General features: G+C 47.0%; 1 protein-coding gene across 2 annotated transcripts in view; it reads right to left on the reverse strand.

Annotated features, from left to right (window-relative positions):
- Positions 1 to 213: 213 nt before the first annotated feature.
- The window catches only part of POU2AF1 (POU class 2 homeobox associating factor 1), a 28,853-nt gene continuing 10,374 nt past the window's right edge, over positions 214 to 18,692 (reverse strand). For both annotated transcript variants that reach the window (XM_054440216.2, XM_054440214.1), the window contains exons 2-5: positions 8,470 to 8,600; positions 7,647 to 7,689; positions 7,297 to 7,562; positions 214 to 4,421 (exon numbers count right to left, since the gene is read on the reverse strand). In XM_054440216.2, coding sequence (XP_054296191.1) covers positions 4,107 to 4,421; positions 7,297 to 7,562; positions 7,647 to 7,689; positions 8,470 to 8,600 — 755 coding nt within the window. In that variant the 3' untranslated portion in view covers positions 214 to 4,106. The remainder of the gene's footprint in view (positions 4,422 to 7,296; positions 7,563 to 7,646; positions 7,690 to 8,469; positions 8,601 to 18,692) is intronic.

The raw sequence follows: 18,692 nt of genomic DNA on the forward strand, positions 1-18,692 counted from the left end.
ATGGTAGTTATAGAGGCTGGGGTATGGGGGAATGGAGAGATGTTCAAAAGGTACAAAGTCTTAGAAAGGAGGAATAAGTTTTTTTTTTGGAGATCTATTGCACAGCATTGTGAATATAATTAATAATGTATTGTACATTTCAAAATTTCTAAGAGTAAACTGCAAATGTTCTCACCACAAAAAATAAGTATTGGAGATAATGTATATGTTAGCTTCATTTAAGTATTTCATATTGTATTCATAAATTATAACATCAATCTGTAAATTGTATCCCAATCTGTAAATTGTATTATATTCATACCCCACAAACATATTTAAATTGTCAACTTTCAATAAAATAAATTTTTTTAAAATCTGTGTTGAATGAATGAACGAAACACCTTCCACAGCAGCCACAGCTGTAGAAGAACTGACAAACAGATTAACAGCACCAGCTTCTGAATGTTTCTACTCAAGCTTTCAGAAAAAACATCTGCCAAGCATCATGTCTCTATCCATCCAATAAAGGAGACTTCATTATAATCAACTTGCAATCATCTATATCAATATTTAGAAGTAGTGGACAGAGAATCCCCCTGGTTAATTCAATTCAACAAGAAATTATTGAGTCTCATATTTGACACTCAAATGAAGTAAGTTAATGCAAAATAAGTTATCTATGGTTTCTGATTTCAAGAAATTTGTGTTTAGCTTTAGAACATGTCTTCAGATTTCCACTTAGAGATGAGTGCAGCCTGATGTTCAGAGAATTTGAGCCACTTGGTCATGTGATTTTGTTCTTTTCCAGATATCTATCTTCTTCATCTTAGCCACATACTTGTCTCCTTACTACCCTGTTTTATGCTGGAATTGGACAGCCTCATGGATCAGAATCTTGTAAAGCACTAATCTACATCGCACTGGCCACGCTCTTCTTCAAGTTGCAGATCAAGTTTCTCATGCCTCTACCTCAAAAGAGAGTAAGGCAAATGCATTTTTAATAGATCTCCCCTTTCACTTGAGCCTCACTAAAGCTGAAGATAAAACCTCAAACCCCTTCCTTCCATGTCATTTTTCTAGGTTTTGGTTTTCTGGGAGAATAAGCCAAAAAGACAATGGTGCTGGTAATCTAAAGAAGGCTAAATAACTGGATGTGCTCTCTCCTCCAAAATCTGGAAATAAGACACATAGCAGAATAGTGTGGATAATTTTAAAACAATTACTCCAACGAAGATTAACAATGAAGGCAGTGAGCTCAGAGGCCTTTAGAAACTCAGAAAATCACCAGGAAAGGGAGACCCCTTCCAAACTGTAACTCACTCCATGGACTGATCTTGGAGGGGACTAATTGGCTTCCAGAATTTCCATTCCGTGGTGATGTCTGGCCCTATGAGATGGCTTCCTTAGGTCATGGGTCCTGCCTGATGTCACATGCTCCTGGATCCTGATTGATGGATTTTCAGAGCCTGCTATGGAAATGCCCGTGGTAGAACTTATCCCTGAACACTCAGCGTCATGAGAAGTTACTTATGATGGCATGAATAACAGGAAGAGCAATCAAGTTAAGAGATTTCCCTCTCTCCTCAGCTCCCCACTCTCCTGGACAACAAGCCCACTAGCCACGCGCGTGTCCTGCTTGGGAGAACTGGACTGCAGGCACAGTGGGGACTGGTTTTATCTTCTTTTCCAACAGATCAATTTGCAAAGTCAACAAGACTAGTGTTAAGTTCCTTCCTCTAATCACACTGTCTAACATGGGACTGAAAGCTTAGGGGGATCAACTTGATAAGAAATGAAACACTTTGGCACAGAAAAGTCTCTACAAATCTTTATGAAAATGTTTCCATCTTAGAGTAACTCGGGAAGAAACCCAGATGGACTACTACCAAGACATTTGACCTCAAGATAAGAGAAAAAATAGACCATTTATCTTAGCAAATACGTAAAGTACTTTATTTCTTTGCTAGTTTTTGCCAACATTAACTCCTTTACGGAGGTTGCTTCTGCACCCTCTCAAATAGTATGCTGAAAAATCTTGCATAGTGTCTTTTTTTATGGAAAACCAGGGCTTTTAATCAAATAGGACTGAGAGCCCCGCCCACCTACTTACCATCACTACCGACAAAGATGTAAATGCATCTTCTCAAATGCTGTCTTGAACTTTTAAATCTAAAAAAATCTGAATAAAAACAATTCAAGATTTGTGTACTGGAATTTAAGACAGACACAGAGAAATCTGGGTCAAAATTAATCCTAAGCAGAAAAAAAAATCCAAAACAGACAACTTTCTCTAGAGTTTTTATTTAAAGTGGGCAAAGAAAATATGTCAAAGAAACTGTCATTTCCCAGAAAAGTCATTTCCCAGAAGAGTCCATGACTTCTACATGGATTCTACCAACTGAAATATCTGCTTAATAGTGACGATGGTGCTATTAGCAGGTGGATGAGCCAGTTCCCAAGGTACACATCTCCAGCAAAGCAAATTAAAATTAAACCTAATGGTACTTCTGGCTGAGGCTCCAGAAGTCCCCAGGAGGGAGGCTGTTTGGGTGGAGGGGGCCTTGGCTTCACAGAATGGTGGCTTATGGACGCTTTTAAGACGCTAAAGAAATCCACATGGTAAAAGGCTGGGTGCGGTGGCTCATGCCTGTAATCCCAGCACTTTGAGAGGCCGAGGCGGGCGGATCACGAAGTCAGGAGTTCGAGACCAGCCTGGCCAATGTGGTGAAACCCCGTCTCTACTAAAAATACAAAAATTAGCCGGGCATGGTGGCATGCACCTGTAATCCCAGCTACTCGGGAGGCTGAAGCAGGAGAATCACTTGAACTTGGGAGACACAGGTGCAGTGAGCCAAGATCGCACCATTGTACTCCAGCCTGGGCAATGGAGTGAGACACCATCCCAAAAAAAAAGAAAGAAAGAAAAAAGAGAGAGAGGAAGGAAGGAAGGAAGGAAGGAAGGAAAGAAGGAAGGAAAGAAAGAAACGAAACCCACATGGTAGCACTAAGCCTAGGCGAGGACCCATCACCTTTAGGCTTAATGGGGTCTTGGCCTCCACAGCACCAGCAGAGGGCCTAGAGGTGAGACAGAAATGGCCGGCCAAAAATACCCTTCACCCTGTTTACAACAGCCCAACTTCCCTTGCACGTATCCTCAATTGAGAGCAGCAAAACCACCTCTTCAAGCAATGCTTTCCTTCAGTTTATTGTTCTTCTTAATAACCAAGTAATCTGGAGCCAAGTCATTCCTCAGCCTTCCTCCTCCCCGCATCAAACTCAAGCTTCCTCCCACACCCCTCTCTTCAACTAAGATGCACAGCCTGTTCCCATCCCTCCTCTGTCCCTCTCTTCGTCACTGGCCTGTCCCCACCCACCCTGATGTTCTTTTCTCCCTGCCACCCACTCCCCACCCCTTATTACTCTGAGCCCCAGGCCTTGAGATTTTGCTTCCCGGACTGTAAATCTGGTCGGTGCTGAGAAGAGCAAACAAAGGAGCAACTGTGGGAACTGACAGCTCAAGGACTCTGGCATCAGGCTAGGCCCTTGGCTGCCTTTCTCAGGAGGTGCTGTCAGGGCTGGTCTTCCCGCCGGCCACCACATACATCTTAAAATGACAGAGGTTGTGAGTGACCCTAAGACGGTTCAGCAGGCACTGGAGGAAGGAGGCCTTTTCCAAGAAATGAAATGTGACAGAAATGAAAGCCCATGGACCGCAGACTTGGCAACATTTGACATAAAATGTTATTGCTAAAATCCCTATAATTACCTCCCAAAATGGAACAGAATTGAAAAAAGAAGTAAGAAAGAGAGAAGAAGCGAGGGAGGGAGGGAGGGAAAGAAGGAAAGGGAGAAGGGAAGGAGGGAAGGAAGGCAGGGAGGAAAAGGAAGGAAGGGGTTGGAAAGGAAGAAGGGAGGGAGGAGAAGAACGGAAGGAGGGGGAGAGGGAGGAAGTGAGGGAGGGAGGGGAAGGAAGAAGGGAAGGAAGGTTTACAGGTCTACAATTCTAGCTGTGCGTAGAAAGTGTAGTTATGAAATGACTACTCCAAACAAGCATGAACTTGGGGCTCAATTCCAGGCTCATTTTAAAATCCCAGTTTCAGGGAACAGGACTCAGGTGGGAGCCACCCCTAAAAGCCTTCCACAGAGAGAGTGTGGTTGAGCGCGTAGGCATCGCTATCCTCTTCCTCCAAAAGCAGCTTGTCGATGGTCAATGAGCTGGCGGCTCTCCTGGGGTCTTCCATGTCCTGAAGGACTGGCTCTGGGATAGAGATGGGGAGCTGGACAAACTGGGGCCCAGGTAGGGCTGGGGCCGGAGGCTGGTACTGCAGGGTGGAGGTGGGTAGTGTGGAAAGGGGCTGAGGCCACGGGAAATAGGTGAGGGGTGCCTGGTGCTCTGGGCCCTCCAGCGGGGGCCCCACTGCGGGCGTGGCGGAGCTTCTTGTCTGTGACAGGAAAACACGGGACAGAGGGTTAGCAGCCCTGGGAGACCCATCCACCCATCCTTGCCCTTAAAGGGGTCTCCATCTCCCCCTTCAACTCTGCCCTTTCCTGGTTTCTCACTTCATGGGGCTCCACCTCCTCCTGCTCAAAGTCTCCCCCAAGGGAGAAGCCAGGCTGACTTCAAACGCAGCCCCAACCCTGACCCTTCCTAGCTGTATGTCTTTGCTCAGGCCACTTCCTGCTCAGAAGGCTCATTTTTCTCATCTACGAAATAGAACACAAATAGTAATGAACTCATTGGGTAAAGCCAATTAGAGAGGATTTTCCAGGTTTCACTGAATACAAAATTCATTTCTATTTCAAAGATCTTAAAACATGAAAAATATATGCATCTTAAAATCTGTGAAAATACATGTTAAACCATAGCCTGGCAGCTGTATCTGGAAGGTGGCCACTGTCCTGCCCAGACACAAAGACACAAAGACAGTCCGGGCTCCACACAACAGCTTTGGAGGTCCCCTTGGGCCAACACAGCTCCATCACCTCCCACCCCTCTAGTGGTGGCCAGTATGGGGAGGTCCGGCCACTCCCAGATTGGGGAAGCACTGCTTTGTCAGCAAACTTGGCCTGCCTTCCTGCTGCTGCCTGGTGCCTTCCACATCCTCATCCTCCTCTGTCTCTGAGTTGATCTCCATGGCCATCCCACTTATGGGCACCCCCCATGACCCTCCAAGTGTTAGAGTCCTTCTCCTGAATGCCCTACGAGTCATACCTCTCACCTGCATGGCGACTGCGCTCACAAACCTCAGATCAGGCCTGCAACAGAGGCGGGACCTGGATTCTTACTTTTCTTTCACACTTGAGGAAAGCAGATAGAAGAGGATGCTCTCTGCAGGGATTCATGAGAAAGAGGCCAAAATCTCCCCCTACCATCCCTGTCTCCCCTGTCATATATCCCTCCTACTGTCACTGTGTCTTGACAGCAAACTGTTAGAATCATTTAGGGTAGGGCTTTTCTCAACCTCCTGGGGATCTTGTTAGAACGCAGCTTCTAGCACAGGAAGTCTGGAGTGGGGCCTGGGATTTTGCATGTCTAATCAGATCTCAGGGGACTCCAGTATGGCCAGTCCAGGGACCAGAGTTTGAGTAGCAAGGCTTTAGGGTGTTTTTGCATAGAATGATACAGCTGGGAATGGTCTCAGAGGCCTTCCAGCCTCCTGAAATCCGGGCTGAGGTGTACACCCCACCACGGCATAACCACTTCCTCTCCTTTGACTTAAGCCAGCGGTCCCCATCACAGTGTCCAAACCAGACAGAATCCGGGAAAGCCGCATGATTCCCAGCTTTTCAAAAATCCAGATGGAAATTCTACATTTTCCAGTCATAAACCTGTAACTGTAGGTTTCTTTGCTCGGGAATACAATTACATCCACTCAGCACCACAGCAGGTCTTATCTCTGCTGATCAGGAGTGTGGACTTACAGCTCTAGCCAGCTTTGATGACTTAATTTACAAAATGGCAAAACAAATAAATTAATTCTTAATGAATACTGTTTGTTTGATATACAGAACCTTTCAAAGCAGAAGGTGGGAATGATGAAAGGGGATAAATAACGAAAGGAATCCTTGGTAATGAAATGGCTGGGAGCCATGAGTCCTCCACCCACCACCCACACCCCAGGCCCCTGACATGGAAATGAGTTGCCTGGGAGTGGTGTTGGATTAACTCCTTCTTATCTATCATCATCCAGGCTCCAAAATTGGTTTGCTGGGTAGCCAGGTGGACCTGGGAGGGAAGGGCTCCTGCGGGCCTTTCATAGGAGGTGCTTGGAGGCAGGGGCAGGTGCATCAGGATGACACTGGACCCTGGAGGGAAATGGAAGAGACAAGGTGGACCAAAGCAAGCACCACCATCGAAGGTGGGCTCTGGGACTGCTCGAGGCCCAGCTCTACTTCCCACGGTTTCCCTGGACTGGAGCTGGATACAGCTGTAACCACAGGTCTTTTTGCCCTTGAATACTTGCAAAATTCCCATTCCTTTAGTGGAACGGGCATCATTAACATAAATCTATTTCCCTTCCTTCCTTCATTCCTGGGGGAAGAGGCTCTTCCTTTCCCATCAGGCCCTTGGTTAATGTTAGCAGATTTTGATATGATGATAACTAACATATATTAGTTGTTTCTGTACACCAGACACTGTGCTAAGCCCTCCACACTCATTATTTCATTTGATCCTGACAACGACCCTTTTCTTGGTATTCCCATTTTACAGATGAGGACACTGAGGCTCAGAGAGTTTTAAGTCACTAAACCCAGAGTCACATAGCTAGTAAGTGAAGCGGCAGGGAGTTGAACAAGGCAATCTGACAGTAGAGACAGAACTTTAAAAAATTACCCCACACGTGGGTCTGACACCATCAAAAATATCACCTGTTGTTCAGCCTAGAAATCTTCTGTTAAACTCCATTATTAAGTGAACAGTCACTCCCCAAGTTATCTGAATAGAAATGAAAGGCTAGTTCCAACACAAGACCCCATGTAGATCTCACCTGGTACCACATTCACTAAAAACTTCAACTCAGAACCAAGACTCACTGCTTGCAGGGAAGCTGGGGAGATTTAGAACAGGGAATCAGAGAAGACCTCCCCAGTCCTGAGGAGCAGAAAGTATGACAAAAGAGGCTGCGAGACATCTTTGTGGAAGGTATTTCAGGAAATGAGAATCAGAGCAGGCCTCCATGGAGGACAAGGCGAGCTTTGATGACCTGATTATCTTGAGAATCAATAGCAAGGAAGATCAGGGTCGGGAAGTCAGCTCTGGTTATGAAAGGGTGCACTCAGCACGGGCGGGTGCAGTCCTGCCTTTGTGTGACATACCGTGACATTGGTGATGAGTGGCGGAGAGGCATAGGTCAACACTGAGGAGGGCCCCACCACCGTGTAGCTGGGGCACACGGGCTGCACATACATGTCAGCTGAGTAGGGGCAGCTGACAGCTTCATGGGGCACATACTCGGTGTAAGGTGTCCATGGGGCCAGGGGCTGGAGGGTGGCCGGGGTGGGCTGGGAGAGCCAGCCGGCACACAGGGCACCCTCCTCTGTCACTGCAGACACAGAGCCTTCCATGTCCAGGCAGGAAGAACCTGTGGGAAGAAGGAAATTACAGAACTTCAGATGCCACCCAGATGAGAGGCCTGGGGGCCACCAGGGCTACGGGGCACTCTTACCCACTGTGGTGTAGGTCGCCAGGGGCTGATGGGGCAGCACCACCTAGAGGGGAGAGGAGAAGACCAGGGTCAGTGTTTAGCCATCATCAACTGGCCCTGTGCAGGGAACTTGCCCAGAGGGCCTCAGGGCAGGAGAATAGAAGGTAGGAATCTCTCTGGTTAGAACAAAACATCCCACCCGGTATCCCAACCATCACCACCTACACTTGAGAGATTTGCGTCTCTATTTAGCGGGAAGTCTGTGTGCTCAGGGAGCTGGTGTCTTCTTCTTCTCAGGGGGAGCCCCCAACTCACACCAGGGTATGCAAGCCATTCGCTCACTCACGCCTTGACAGGAGCTGTGTTCGGCGAGCCAACTGAGCCAGCCCTGATCCCTCATCCCAGTTGCTCCACCCTAGCTCTATCCCTGGCAGCCTCCACCATGCGACCTGCACTCCTTCCTGCTTGATCCTCTTGGTCACCTCCCAAGCCATCTGCCTGCACACACACACATTCCCACACAAACACAAACACACACACTCTCACACACATACACACTCTCTCACACACACTCTCACACTCACACTCTCACACACACTCACACACACACACACACACACTCCCTCACACACACACACACACTGTCACACACATACACATTCTCTCTCACACTATCACACTGTCACACACTATCACACACACAAACACATACACACACTCACATGCATACACTCACACACACACACACACACTCCCTCACACACACATACACTCTCACACTATCTCTGACACACACATTCTCTCTCACACACACACTCACACTCTCACACACACAAACTCTCACCGCCGTAGGTGCAGGTGCTGCCCCGCTGCTGGCGTGGCCTCGCTTCCTCCTCAGCAGTTCCTTCACTGGCTCCTTCACACGGACGCCCTGGTATGGCCGGGCTGGGGCTGGGGCTTGCTCCGGAGCTGTGGCTGTGAAAAGCAATGTCCCTGGAGCCCATGGTCCTTCTCAGACGAGCCCCTACCCCACAGTGCTCATTTCCTCATGGATCTGCCTGCTCCCCTAAGTCGTGCTTGAACATGGAGAACCATGTGACACTTCCTAGAATGCTTCTCCAGTATTGTCACTCCTCCTACTCCCAAACCTTCCGTGGGTCACCTGCACCCAGACAACGAAGTCCCAGCTCCTTATCCTAGAATTAGACAGTCTTCGGAATGAGATCCGAACCCATTTTTCTCACCACTTTGCACACTCTCTACTACACAAACCCTGACTCCAACCAGAAGGTCTGTCTGTGTTCTCTGCGTGTTCCTGCGTGTCTCACCTCCTCATCTGTGGTTGAGGTTTTCCATGGTCAGAATTCCCTCTCACTTCTTCCAACCTCTTGATTCTTGCTGATGCAAGACAAATGCAACCCTCCTGCCTGACCCCTGCAGCCTGAGGAATTTCCACATTCTACAGCCTCTCAAACATTTCCAGATCTGATTAGTACTCATCAAATAGGTGGCAGTAGAGGACAGCTGTAAGAGCAGGGACTCTGAGCCAGATCGCACAGGCCTCAAATCCTGCCCCTGCCACCACCTCGCTGTGTGATCCTGGGCAAGTGACTAAACCTCTCTGTGCCTCTTAATCTTCAGTTTCTTTATCAAAGGAATATTGAGAGAAGTCACTTGATGTGGGAAATTGGTAGAACACTATATGCCTCAAATAAACTCAGGTACAGGGTAGGCATTCAAAAAAAATCAGTCTGTTATGTAATAGTTATTCTTTTTGATGGAAGTGTCTTATACCCACAACTAGATTATAAATGTCTCAAGGTAAGTTATTGTACCTTATTTCTCTATATCTTCCCAGTGGCATGCCCATCCGTTTTAAGCTCAGTTGATACTTATTGATTAATCGATTGGGTGATTCTTTAAGACATGCTGCCATTTGTCTTCCCTTCACCTCTCCGACACCTTTAGGATGGAGGCAAGTAGCTCCCAGGTTCTCAGTGACTTTCAGGGCATGGGACAATTGCCCAAGGGTGATCCATGTGCCCTGGGGACAGACAGCGTCCACCTGCTGCTGAGGGAAGGTTTCCTTCCCCTCTTGCCATCAAAGCCAGGAAACCAAAGCATTGACCCAAATAAGAGCCAGTGCATAGGGCCCTTCCTGGCCTGGGAGAGCAATTGAAAAGCAGCCGTGGCTGGGAAGCGACAAGCTGCCCACCTAGTCAGCCTGTGGCCTAGGGGCCCTGGGCTCTCAGAGAGCAGGCCTGGGTCAGCCAAGAAACACTAGCCCTTAGGACTCCCATAGGGAGCCCATTATTATCCACTGATAAGGGCCCCAGGGACCTGGGCTCTGAATCAAAGTCCGGGAAGCCTAGGTATCTGTTAAACCCGGATCTGCAGCGCTGCCCTGGTTGAACTTTGCTCAGTAAATACCCAGCTGATAAGGTCCCATGCCTGACTCGGCACCAGACCTCCCTCCAGGCTCCAGCCACAAACAAGGCCTGGCCTTGAAGCCCAGAAGGCAGAGAGAAGCTTGGGCAGAGGCAACAGGAAGTGGGAAGTGAGCCCCAGGGGCAGATTTTGGGGGTCAGGGATCCCAGTATCTCAGGTGGACTTCAGACCCATCCTCCAAGGTCCCTCAGCTGGCCAGGTAGCAAATCAACCAGGAAATGATGCAATATACAGGTACAGGTCCTGCTCCGGGAGAGTCTGATTCTAGGGGGCTGATATAGGCCTAGGAATCTGCATGTATAAAAATCTCTCGTGGGAGGCTGAGGTGAGTAGATCACAAGGTCAGGAGATTAAGACCATCCTGACCAACATGGTGAAAGCCCATCTCTACTGAAATACAAAAAATTAGCCAGATGTGGTGGCAGGCGCCTGTAATCCCAGTTATTTGAGAGGCTGACTCAGGAGAATGGCTTGAACCTGGGAGGTGGAGGTTGCAGTGAGCTGAGATGACACCATTGCACTCCAGCCTGGCAACAGAGAGAGACTCTGTCTCAAAAAAAAATCTGTCTGGTAATTCTGAAAATATACTGGGATTACAACTGCTGATAATCCATTCCTAATTTAACCAAAGAATCTCCTGATAACATCCCAACAGGAGATTCATTATCCTTATTTTAACTTCCCCTGTCTGAACAAGAGATCTCTACTGCTATTCATTCATTCTTTCAAATATTTCTAGTGCCTAGGAGTACAGCGCTGCGCAGGACCCATGCAGCCCCCGTCCATATGGATCTTGCAGTATAATGGGGAAGACAAGCAACAAACGTCACCAGCAGATGAATGCGTCACAACTTGTGAAATTCAGGCTGCTATAGGAGTGTCTAGCAGAGGAATCAGCCTGGTTCTGTGCCCTGGGGCCACCTGTGCACCTCCACCTTTGCTCTGAACACCAATGACAGTAAACCTGAGAACCACACATACCTGTATTCAAATCTGGGCTGTCACTTACTGGTGGAAAGTTCTTAGATTTATTTAATGTCTCTGGGCTTCAATTTCCTCATTTGTAAAATGGGAATAATAATTCTTCTTTCACACAGTGGTTGTGAGGATTAACCAAAATAATACATGGGGAGCTCCAAAGTCCATGTCTGGCATAGGGTAGATGCTCAATACATGTGGTTTTAATTATCTTCCCTCTGGCCATTTCCACCTTCCTTTCAGGGGATATTATCATGTCAGACAGCTCTTCCTCCTACTGAGGCTAACTTATGTTAACACGTGCCGTATTTCCCATTACCTTCTAATGAAACTCACATTTCTTAATCCATTTACAGCTGTCTCATCTATAAAATGAGGATCATAATGGTATGTATGTTGTAGGGTAATTTAAGATTTGCATGTGAAGTGCTTGAAATAGTTTGGCACAGAGCATTTAATACATGTGAGCTCCTATTATCATGAGTATTAATAGTAATATTCCTTTCTGACATCTGAGGAGAGATACCAGGTGTCCGCCCTAGGTCTGAAGGGACTTCTCATTCCTTCAGCTATTTCTAAATGAGATGGTTTTAGTCCCCCCACCTTCCTTCTGGGTGAGTCACTCTTGCACAAGTTCCATTTGCCACTTTCCCTACTGCAGGTGGTGCCCAGCGATGACCACAGGCCCTAGGTACAATCTGACGTGTCAGCGAACAGGGCACCTGCCCTGACACAATCTACTCACTCTTTCTCAGGGTCACCCCATGGCGACGTCAGCATTTTTGGTTTTAATCTTTATGAGTACATAGTCAGTGTATATACTTATGGGGTACACGAGATATTTGGATACGGGCGTGCAATGCATACTCATCGCATTAGGGTAAATAAAGCACCCATCCCCTCAAGCATTTCTCAGTTCTTTGTGTTATAAACAATTTAATTATACTTTTAGTTATTTTTAAGTGTACCATAAATTATTGTTGACTATAGTCACCCTGTTGTGCTATCAAATACTGGATCATATTCATTCTATCTAACTATATTTTTGTACCCATAAATCATCCCCACTCCCACTCCCCCTGCTGCCCTTCCCAGCTTCTGGTAGCCATCATTCTACTCTCTATCTCCATGAGTTCAGTTGTGTGAATTTTTAGTTCCCACATACAAGTGAGAGCATGAGAATTGTGTCTTTCTGTGCCTGGCTTATTCCCTTCACATAACGTCCTCCAGTTCCATCCATGCTGTTGCACACATCAGTTCTGTTCACAAACATATCCTGCAGTTCACACTTGTCTTCAATTGGGTTCCCAGCTATTCCTTAGGCGTAAAGTACAGTCTGAGGCATTGTGTACTCAAGAGAAATTTGGGAAATGGGGTTACTTAGGGGTCTGAGCACTGTGGTCACACTCTTAATTCAGCTGAGGGACAAGAAGGGCTCAATCCCATATGCACATAGCTCAGACCATCTCAGAGACAGGTGTATGGCTCAGCCCCCTCTTGTTTGCATGTACACCTCTGAGGAAGGGCTCAGAGGCCTCCTGGTCCCAGTCCCTCCCAGGAAGTGGACACACCACACACTTGGCTGGAAAGGGACCAGCTGGGCACTTCCAGGATCTTGTCAAGAAAGGGCTTCCCACCTCCTACTGTTTCTAAGTCAATGAACAAAGAGCGCTTGGTGGAGGTGTTGTGGACAGAGAGTATCACCCTCTAATGTCTGGACTTCCTTGGAACTCAGTGTCAACAGGTGTGCCCTGCCACAACAGACCATATGTGGAGCAATCTCTAAGTCCCCACCTCTTCCTATTGCCGTTGCAGGACTCCCACAGCTCCCAAGGGTCTCCTGACTGCCCGGCACGTGTCCACAGCCAGTTGCCAAGGAATCCTGTAACTGACTCCAACTGAGCAGGTAAGAGGGAGGGTGCTTCTCATAGTGACTTTGCAGTGCTCATGAAATATCAGAATCTGAAGCCTCAAGACAATTCCAAAGGAGCCCAACGGCCAAGTGTTTTTACAAGTTGAAACTTGCAGTCGGTACCTTTCACACCAACCTATGTGCAGCAACAATAAACATTTTTAATTCCACAGTAAACACTGAGCTCTCTACTGCCACCAGCATGAGAACTGAGCCCACAAATACAAATTTGGGAGAGGAAAAAAGTTTGTCTAAAATCACGATTGCCTCACCTTGGGGCTCCCGGATCCCTGAATTAACTTCAAAACAACTAAACTGGAATATGTAAAAGAAATATTTTAACTTTTTAAATAATTTCTTAAAATCATAATAAAAAATCCAAAGAAAATAAACCAGGAGATTGAAATAATAAGATATCAGCAGAGAAGACAGAAGCCCGATTTCCCACAGTAGAGTTCTCCAGAGATTTTAATAAGCTCCCAATTAACTTGTAGCTCCAAGTAGTTCACCCTCAAAGCCTGAAGCTTTCTCACCATTAATCCCGTGGTCTGAGGGCCTTTTAAGTCTCCCGTGGGTATCCAAGAGTCCATAACGGAGGAAAATCTTTCCACCTTAGCATGAGCCTCTCGGCCCTGATTGGAAATCTCCTTTTTCGGGCTGAGAAGTTCACCATATTGCCTTTCTATATCACTGGAAGTCAAGCCAATGGAGTTTGAGGGGGGAAAAAATCATTTACAGAAAAACCATTAATTTGGCCCCTATAAGGGCTTCCCTTTTCCAAAATGAGCAATGAAACAAAATCTGTAGGTACAAAAAGTCAGCAGAGACTATTTCAGTTCCCCCTGCCACACACCCAGACATGCTCCACATCACAAAAATAAGAGTCCTGCAGCTGCGGTTCCGCTGGAGAGTGCAGAGCATGAAAACTCAAGCAAACTGGTCACCTCAGTCAGCACCCTGGCTGCATGTGGACGTTTGTGCCTGCTTTGCACCAAGCTAGGAACATATGGAATGTACTGATTTAAATAAATATGGTGCTCCATTTCCTTGATGAAAGTATAATAAAATATCACCCAGGAAATATGCAAAATTGTCAGCACTTGTTTATTTAATGACACCTTGCAAACCACATTCACACCACAGTGCAGGAGCTACTCATCTAAGGAGCTAAGTCCCTCCTGATGGCTCTGAGCTAAGCAAACACCTAGGGCCTGGTCAATGGTAACTTCTCTTCTGGGCAACTTTAAGAAAGCCCATGTCAGAAGCCATTCATTTCCTAAAACAACCTCCAAGGCACCCTTGAGAGAAGGCCCTTCTCCCAGCCATTGTCCTCTTGTGACGTCCCATGAACTGCCAGGGCCAGGCACCAGGGTGGACAACAGTTAAGAGAGTTGCTCTACTGGCGAGGTGGGCTGCAGGATAAGCATGCATTTCCGTCCCACCATCTCACCTACTGAGAGTACTCTCCATTCACAACTGACTGGTTGAACCTCAAATCAGCAAGGCAGCACCACAGTGAGGGATGGAGCAGAGGAGAGGAATGTATCCTTCCTTATTAGATCAAGGCTTGAATCTGGAATTGCCCATCTGATCTAGGATAGCAATAACATGGGAATAATCTGTAGTTAGGCAGCTGGAGGAGGCAGATGGATATCCAGTTGTTTGTTCCTTGATTTAAGCAATAACTTTTCCTGAGACCATCATGTAAGGACCACTTTCTTGGAGGATGGACTCTTCAGACCCCAGCATTAGTTTTGTATTTGGGGTCAGACCCAACTGCCCAAGTTCCAAGGCTCATGGTGGCCTGGGGTGCAGCCTATGTGAGTGAGAGTAGCCCTAACAGTGGATTCATGAGAGACATCACAGCCGGTCAAGAGGAGCTTTCTGGATAATGCTCAGCTTTGCTAACCAATGGCCCTCATGATGCAAGGGATTCCTTTATGAAGGACATTGGAGAAAGGGAGTGGTTGTTAGTATCAAGCCTGAGAAAGAAGTCACTTGGTCAATTTTTTAGGAACTTACCTAAAAAACAGGTAAACCTTGTAGCCACACCAGGCCATTTTGAAAGATAAAAGCCCCTAGCCCAGAAGGACATGTGACACACTGTTAATAGTGACATGCTATTGATCACTCTGAGTAAACACTGGAAATATCTTCTGCTGTTGAATCTTCAGGGAAAAGAAAACCCCACTGAGAAGAAATACAATTTTCTGTTTATTTGTAGCAAAACTAATTGAACAATAGGAATTCAATTAGCCTGAACAAACTTGCCCTGGCTTCTAACTGAAAATCAAGTCACAATAGTTGCTGTCACCTTTCACTTTTGTATAAAGAATTCTTTACATTTTCATAGAAGAATTAGCTGGGTGCGGTGGCAGGAGCCTGTAATCTCAGCTACTCAGGAGGCTGAGGCAGGAGAATCACTTGAACCCAGGAGGCAGAGGTTGCAGTGAGCCAAGATCGCACCATTGCACTCCAGCCTGGGCGACAGGAACGAAACTCCATCTCAAAAAAAAAAAAAGAATTGTTTACATTTTCATGTAAAGAATTTTGTTTGTGCTTGTGGCCCAAAGACTTCTAGAGAACATTAACTCCAGTTGGCTAAAGGATTATTCACATCTTTAACTGAAACACTAATGTGGGTGCTTTTCTTACAGTGACGGTCTGAGTCAAAGTTTTCAAATTTGTTCTTTCCATTCATGGACAATGGCTGATTTTTTTCCAAACAGGAAGAAAGAAGTTGGGTTTTGGCCAAAGGTTGGACTTGACACACTACAGAAAGGCTTTCCCACTCGTTTACACTATATTTTAGTTGATCTTTGTTGTTGTTGTTTAATGTAGGCCAACAAAGAAATCCCATATGCATGTAAACGCAGACTTTCCATTCACTAACATTTGAACTGAGAAGACCCTGTAGCCAGGAATTATAAACACGTCACTCATATATCCTGCAATCTGGATGATACCCAGGACAGAGGAGAAAAAGACAGCAGGGGGAGAAAGGTGACTTTAAAGGTGATTGGAAGACATGAGAGAAAGAGGAACCATGATTGAAGTACAATTTGATGTTGCCTGCAAGGCTGCTGGACAGCCGAAGAATAAGTTGTAATATCTTGCTTGGTAGGCTGGGATGTCTCTATCAGATCACAAAGATGGTGGCTGACCTCATGTTCTCTGGTCTGGGTGGAGAAGATAAAGGGACAGTGACATGTGCCCTCCCTGTGTCCCCATTCTAAAAGACTGTTCCTTCACATCAGCCCTGAAGATCTCACTCATCAACCATAGGCAGGTCCCCTGAGAAAGGCTGAACCAGGGGCCACGGTCACTGAGAATTTCCCCAGACCTAGGCAAGCCACCAGGACCTAGAAAGAACAGTCCTGACAACGGGACCCAGGGGACACTCTTAAGGTATGTTGGAGGTGACAGCAGAGGGTTTTTCAGTCTTAGAGCCACAGAGCCCCAGGCCAAAGTGGTCTAGGGGCCGAGTGATTCCTACTTAACGGAGGTCATAGCCAACAGGAAATGGACCCCCAGGGCGGTCACAGGGATCCCTCTAGGTTGTATTAGGCTGAAGTCAAGAGCCCACTGACCCACAGAAGACCACCCTTCTCCACCAAGCTCAGACCTGAGCATTTACACCCTAAGGCCTCAGGATTACTTGGATTGTCCCTAAACTTCTGGGTGTCCTGCCCCACAACCACAGGTAGGGGCAGCCAAAGGCCTCAAGTGCGAGAGGTTTCCGCGTGGCAGCGGCCCTCTAACCCTTCCCTCACAGGCAAGACTCCCAGGGATCCTTTCCCCGGCTCTCTCCACACCTTCCACACCACACCTCCCTTCCTCTGAGCCTCCTGCAGATCAGGTCAAGCACAGAAGGCTGTTCGTACCCATTCTCTGCTCCCAGGGACTCAGGTCTGTTGAACGAATGGGTGGCAAAGGTCCATGTGTTTCCTGGTCACATTCTTAACTCTCGGGAGCTCTGAAATCACCACACTCCTATTTGCATGATGTTCCATAGAGATTTTGACACTAATGATTGCAGATGGAGCCTCACTACAACATATTCCTCTTCCCCTCCCTTCCTTTACCGAGAAGGAAAGTGATGCTCAGAGATGTTCAGTGACTTGCCAAAAGACTACACTTCTAAGTAACAGTGTGCTCAACTAAGCCCAGGACCTGTGATTCCAAGTACAGTCCACTTCTGCCTCACTGCCTGCCTTGTCCCTGCCCGGGCAAGTCCCATTTATTTCTCTGAGCGACACTGCAGGTTAATCATCAAATGATTCCTGGCCCCGTCCTAACCCTCCTTGCTCCAGTTAAAGTCTGGGCTTGGACTACCCTGATCCAGTCTCCCTCAATTGCCAATTTCCCCAAGAAATGGTGTTGCCTAGCCGAGAGAGGAGAGATCAGTCCACGAGAACCTTGTCAACAGCCTTCTCACATGAGGAGTGACGAGAACTGAGAGACCCAAACAATTCCCCGCAAGGTTTTATTTTTGGTATTTTTCGACTGAAATGACAGCGGACAGGTCCACCTGAGAAAGCAGCTGCGTCTGCCTGCCTTTTACAGAAACTGGGGTCACTGGAGCAGAAAGGGTTCCCATCTCAGATACACTGTGTCCCAGGGTAGGGGACAAGACCAAGAGACCCCTGGCAGAGCATTCATTGAACAAGTACTTGCTGAGCAGAACAGATGAGGTTCTTGCCCTCTTGGAGCTTACGGTCTAGTCTAGTGGGGTACACAGACTTTAATCAAATAATTGCACAAACAAATTTAGAATTACAAACTGTGACAGAGCTGCATCTGCCTCAGAACTGAAGTAGTTCTGGCTTGTTTGGATGGTTTCCACCTACACCTGGTTTAGTAAGGCTTGAACAAGCAGCAAACTGGGACCCCAAGTCTGTAGAGACTGTATAGAGGGGAGTACAAGAGATATGACTGTTCTGTCTCCAATGCAGAGGGGCTGGTCTGGGGCCAGAGACTCAGGCCTCACCATGAGCAGACCCTTGCTCCAGACACTCTAAGTGGCAGGTGCTGAGTGAATCCTAAGGGTGTGTCACTAGCTGGTCCTATCCTATCTTGGCTGATCGGCCCACCAAGAGAAGAGGAGTCCAGGGAACTCAGATTCTAAGATGGAAATCAGCAGGTTTCAGAGCTTCCATACTGAGTCTTGAGCGTGACTTGCTAAGATTCAAATCTGCAGAGGCTTTTGTGCCAGGCTAGAGCTACCCTTGATGAAGTCATAACCTGCCTCCATCTAAGCGAGGGCCCTCTTCAACTGGGAGGGGAAGAAAGACCCAGTGCAACACTAAAATCCTTGTCATTGAGAAGCAGTGTGGTATAGTTTGGGACTAGACCTAGTTTAGAAAGCCTGTTATGTTGCTTATCACCTGTGTGACTCTTGGCAAATCACTTAACCAGTGTGTGCCTCAGTTTCCCCATCTGCAAAATAATATCCATCTCAAAGGGTTATCATGAGAACTGTATGAGATTAACACAATGAAATACCTGGTGCACAATGAGCTCCCAACAAATAGCCCTTTCTCCTTTGATCTCAGCCAACAATCCATGGCCCATCTGTCATCGGAGAAGTAGCCTTGGTACAGTGACCCTAACTTGCCCCCATTCAGCTACATCCTGATACTGAATGTCTCTGTCTTCAGCATACCCAGGGCCTTCTGTTGCCTGCCAGGCCTGTCTCTACCTGCCTTCATTATCCTCCTGGAATTAAT

Source organism: Pongo pygmaeus, chromosome 9 (assembly GCF_028885625.2).
Source record: "Pongo pygmaeus isolate AG05252 chromosome 9, NHGRI_mPonPyg2-v2.0_pri, whole genome shotgun sequence".
Classification (NCBI taxonomy): domain Eukaryota; kingdom Metazoa; phylum Chordata; class Mammalia; order Primates; family Hominidae; genus Pongo; species Pongo pygmaeus.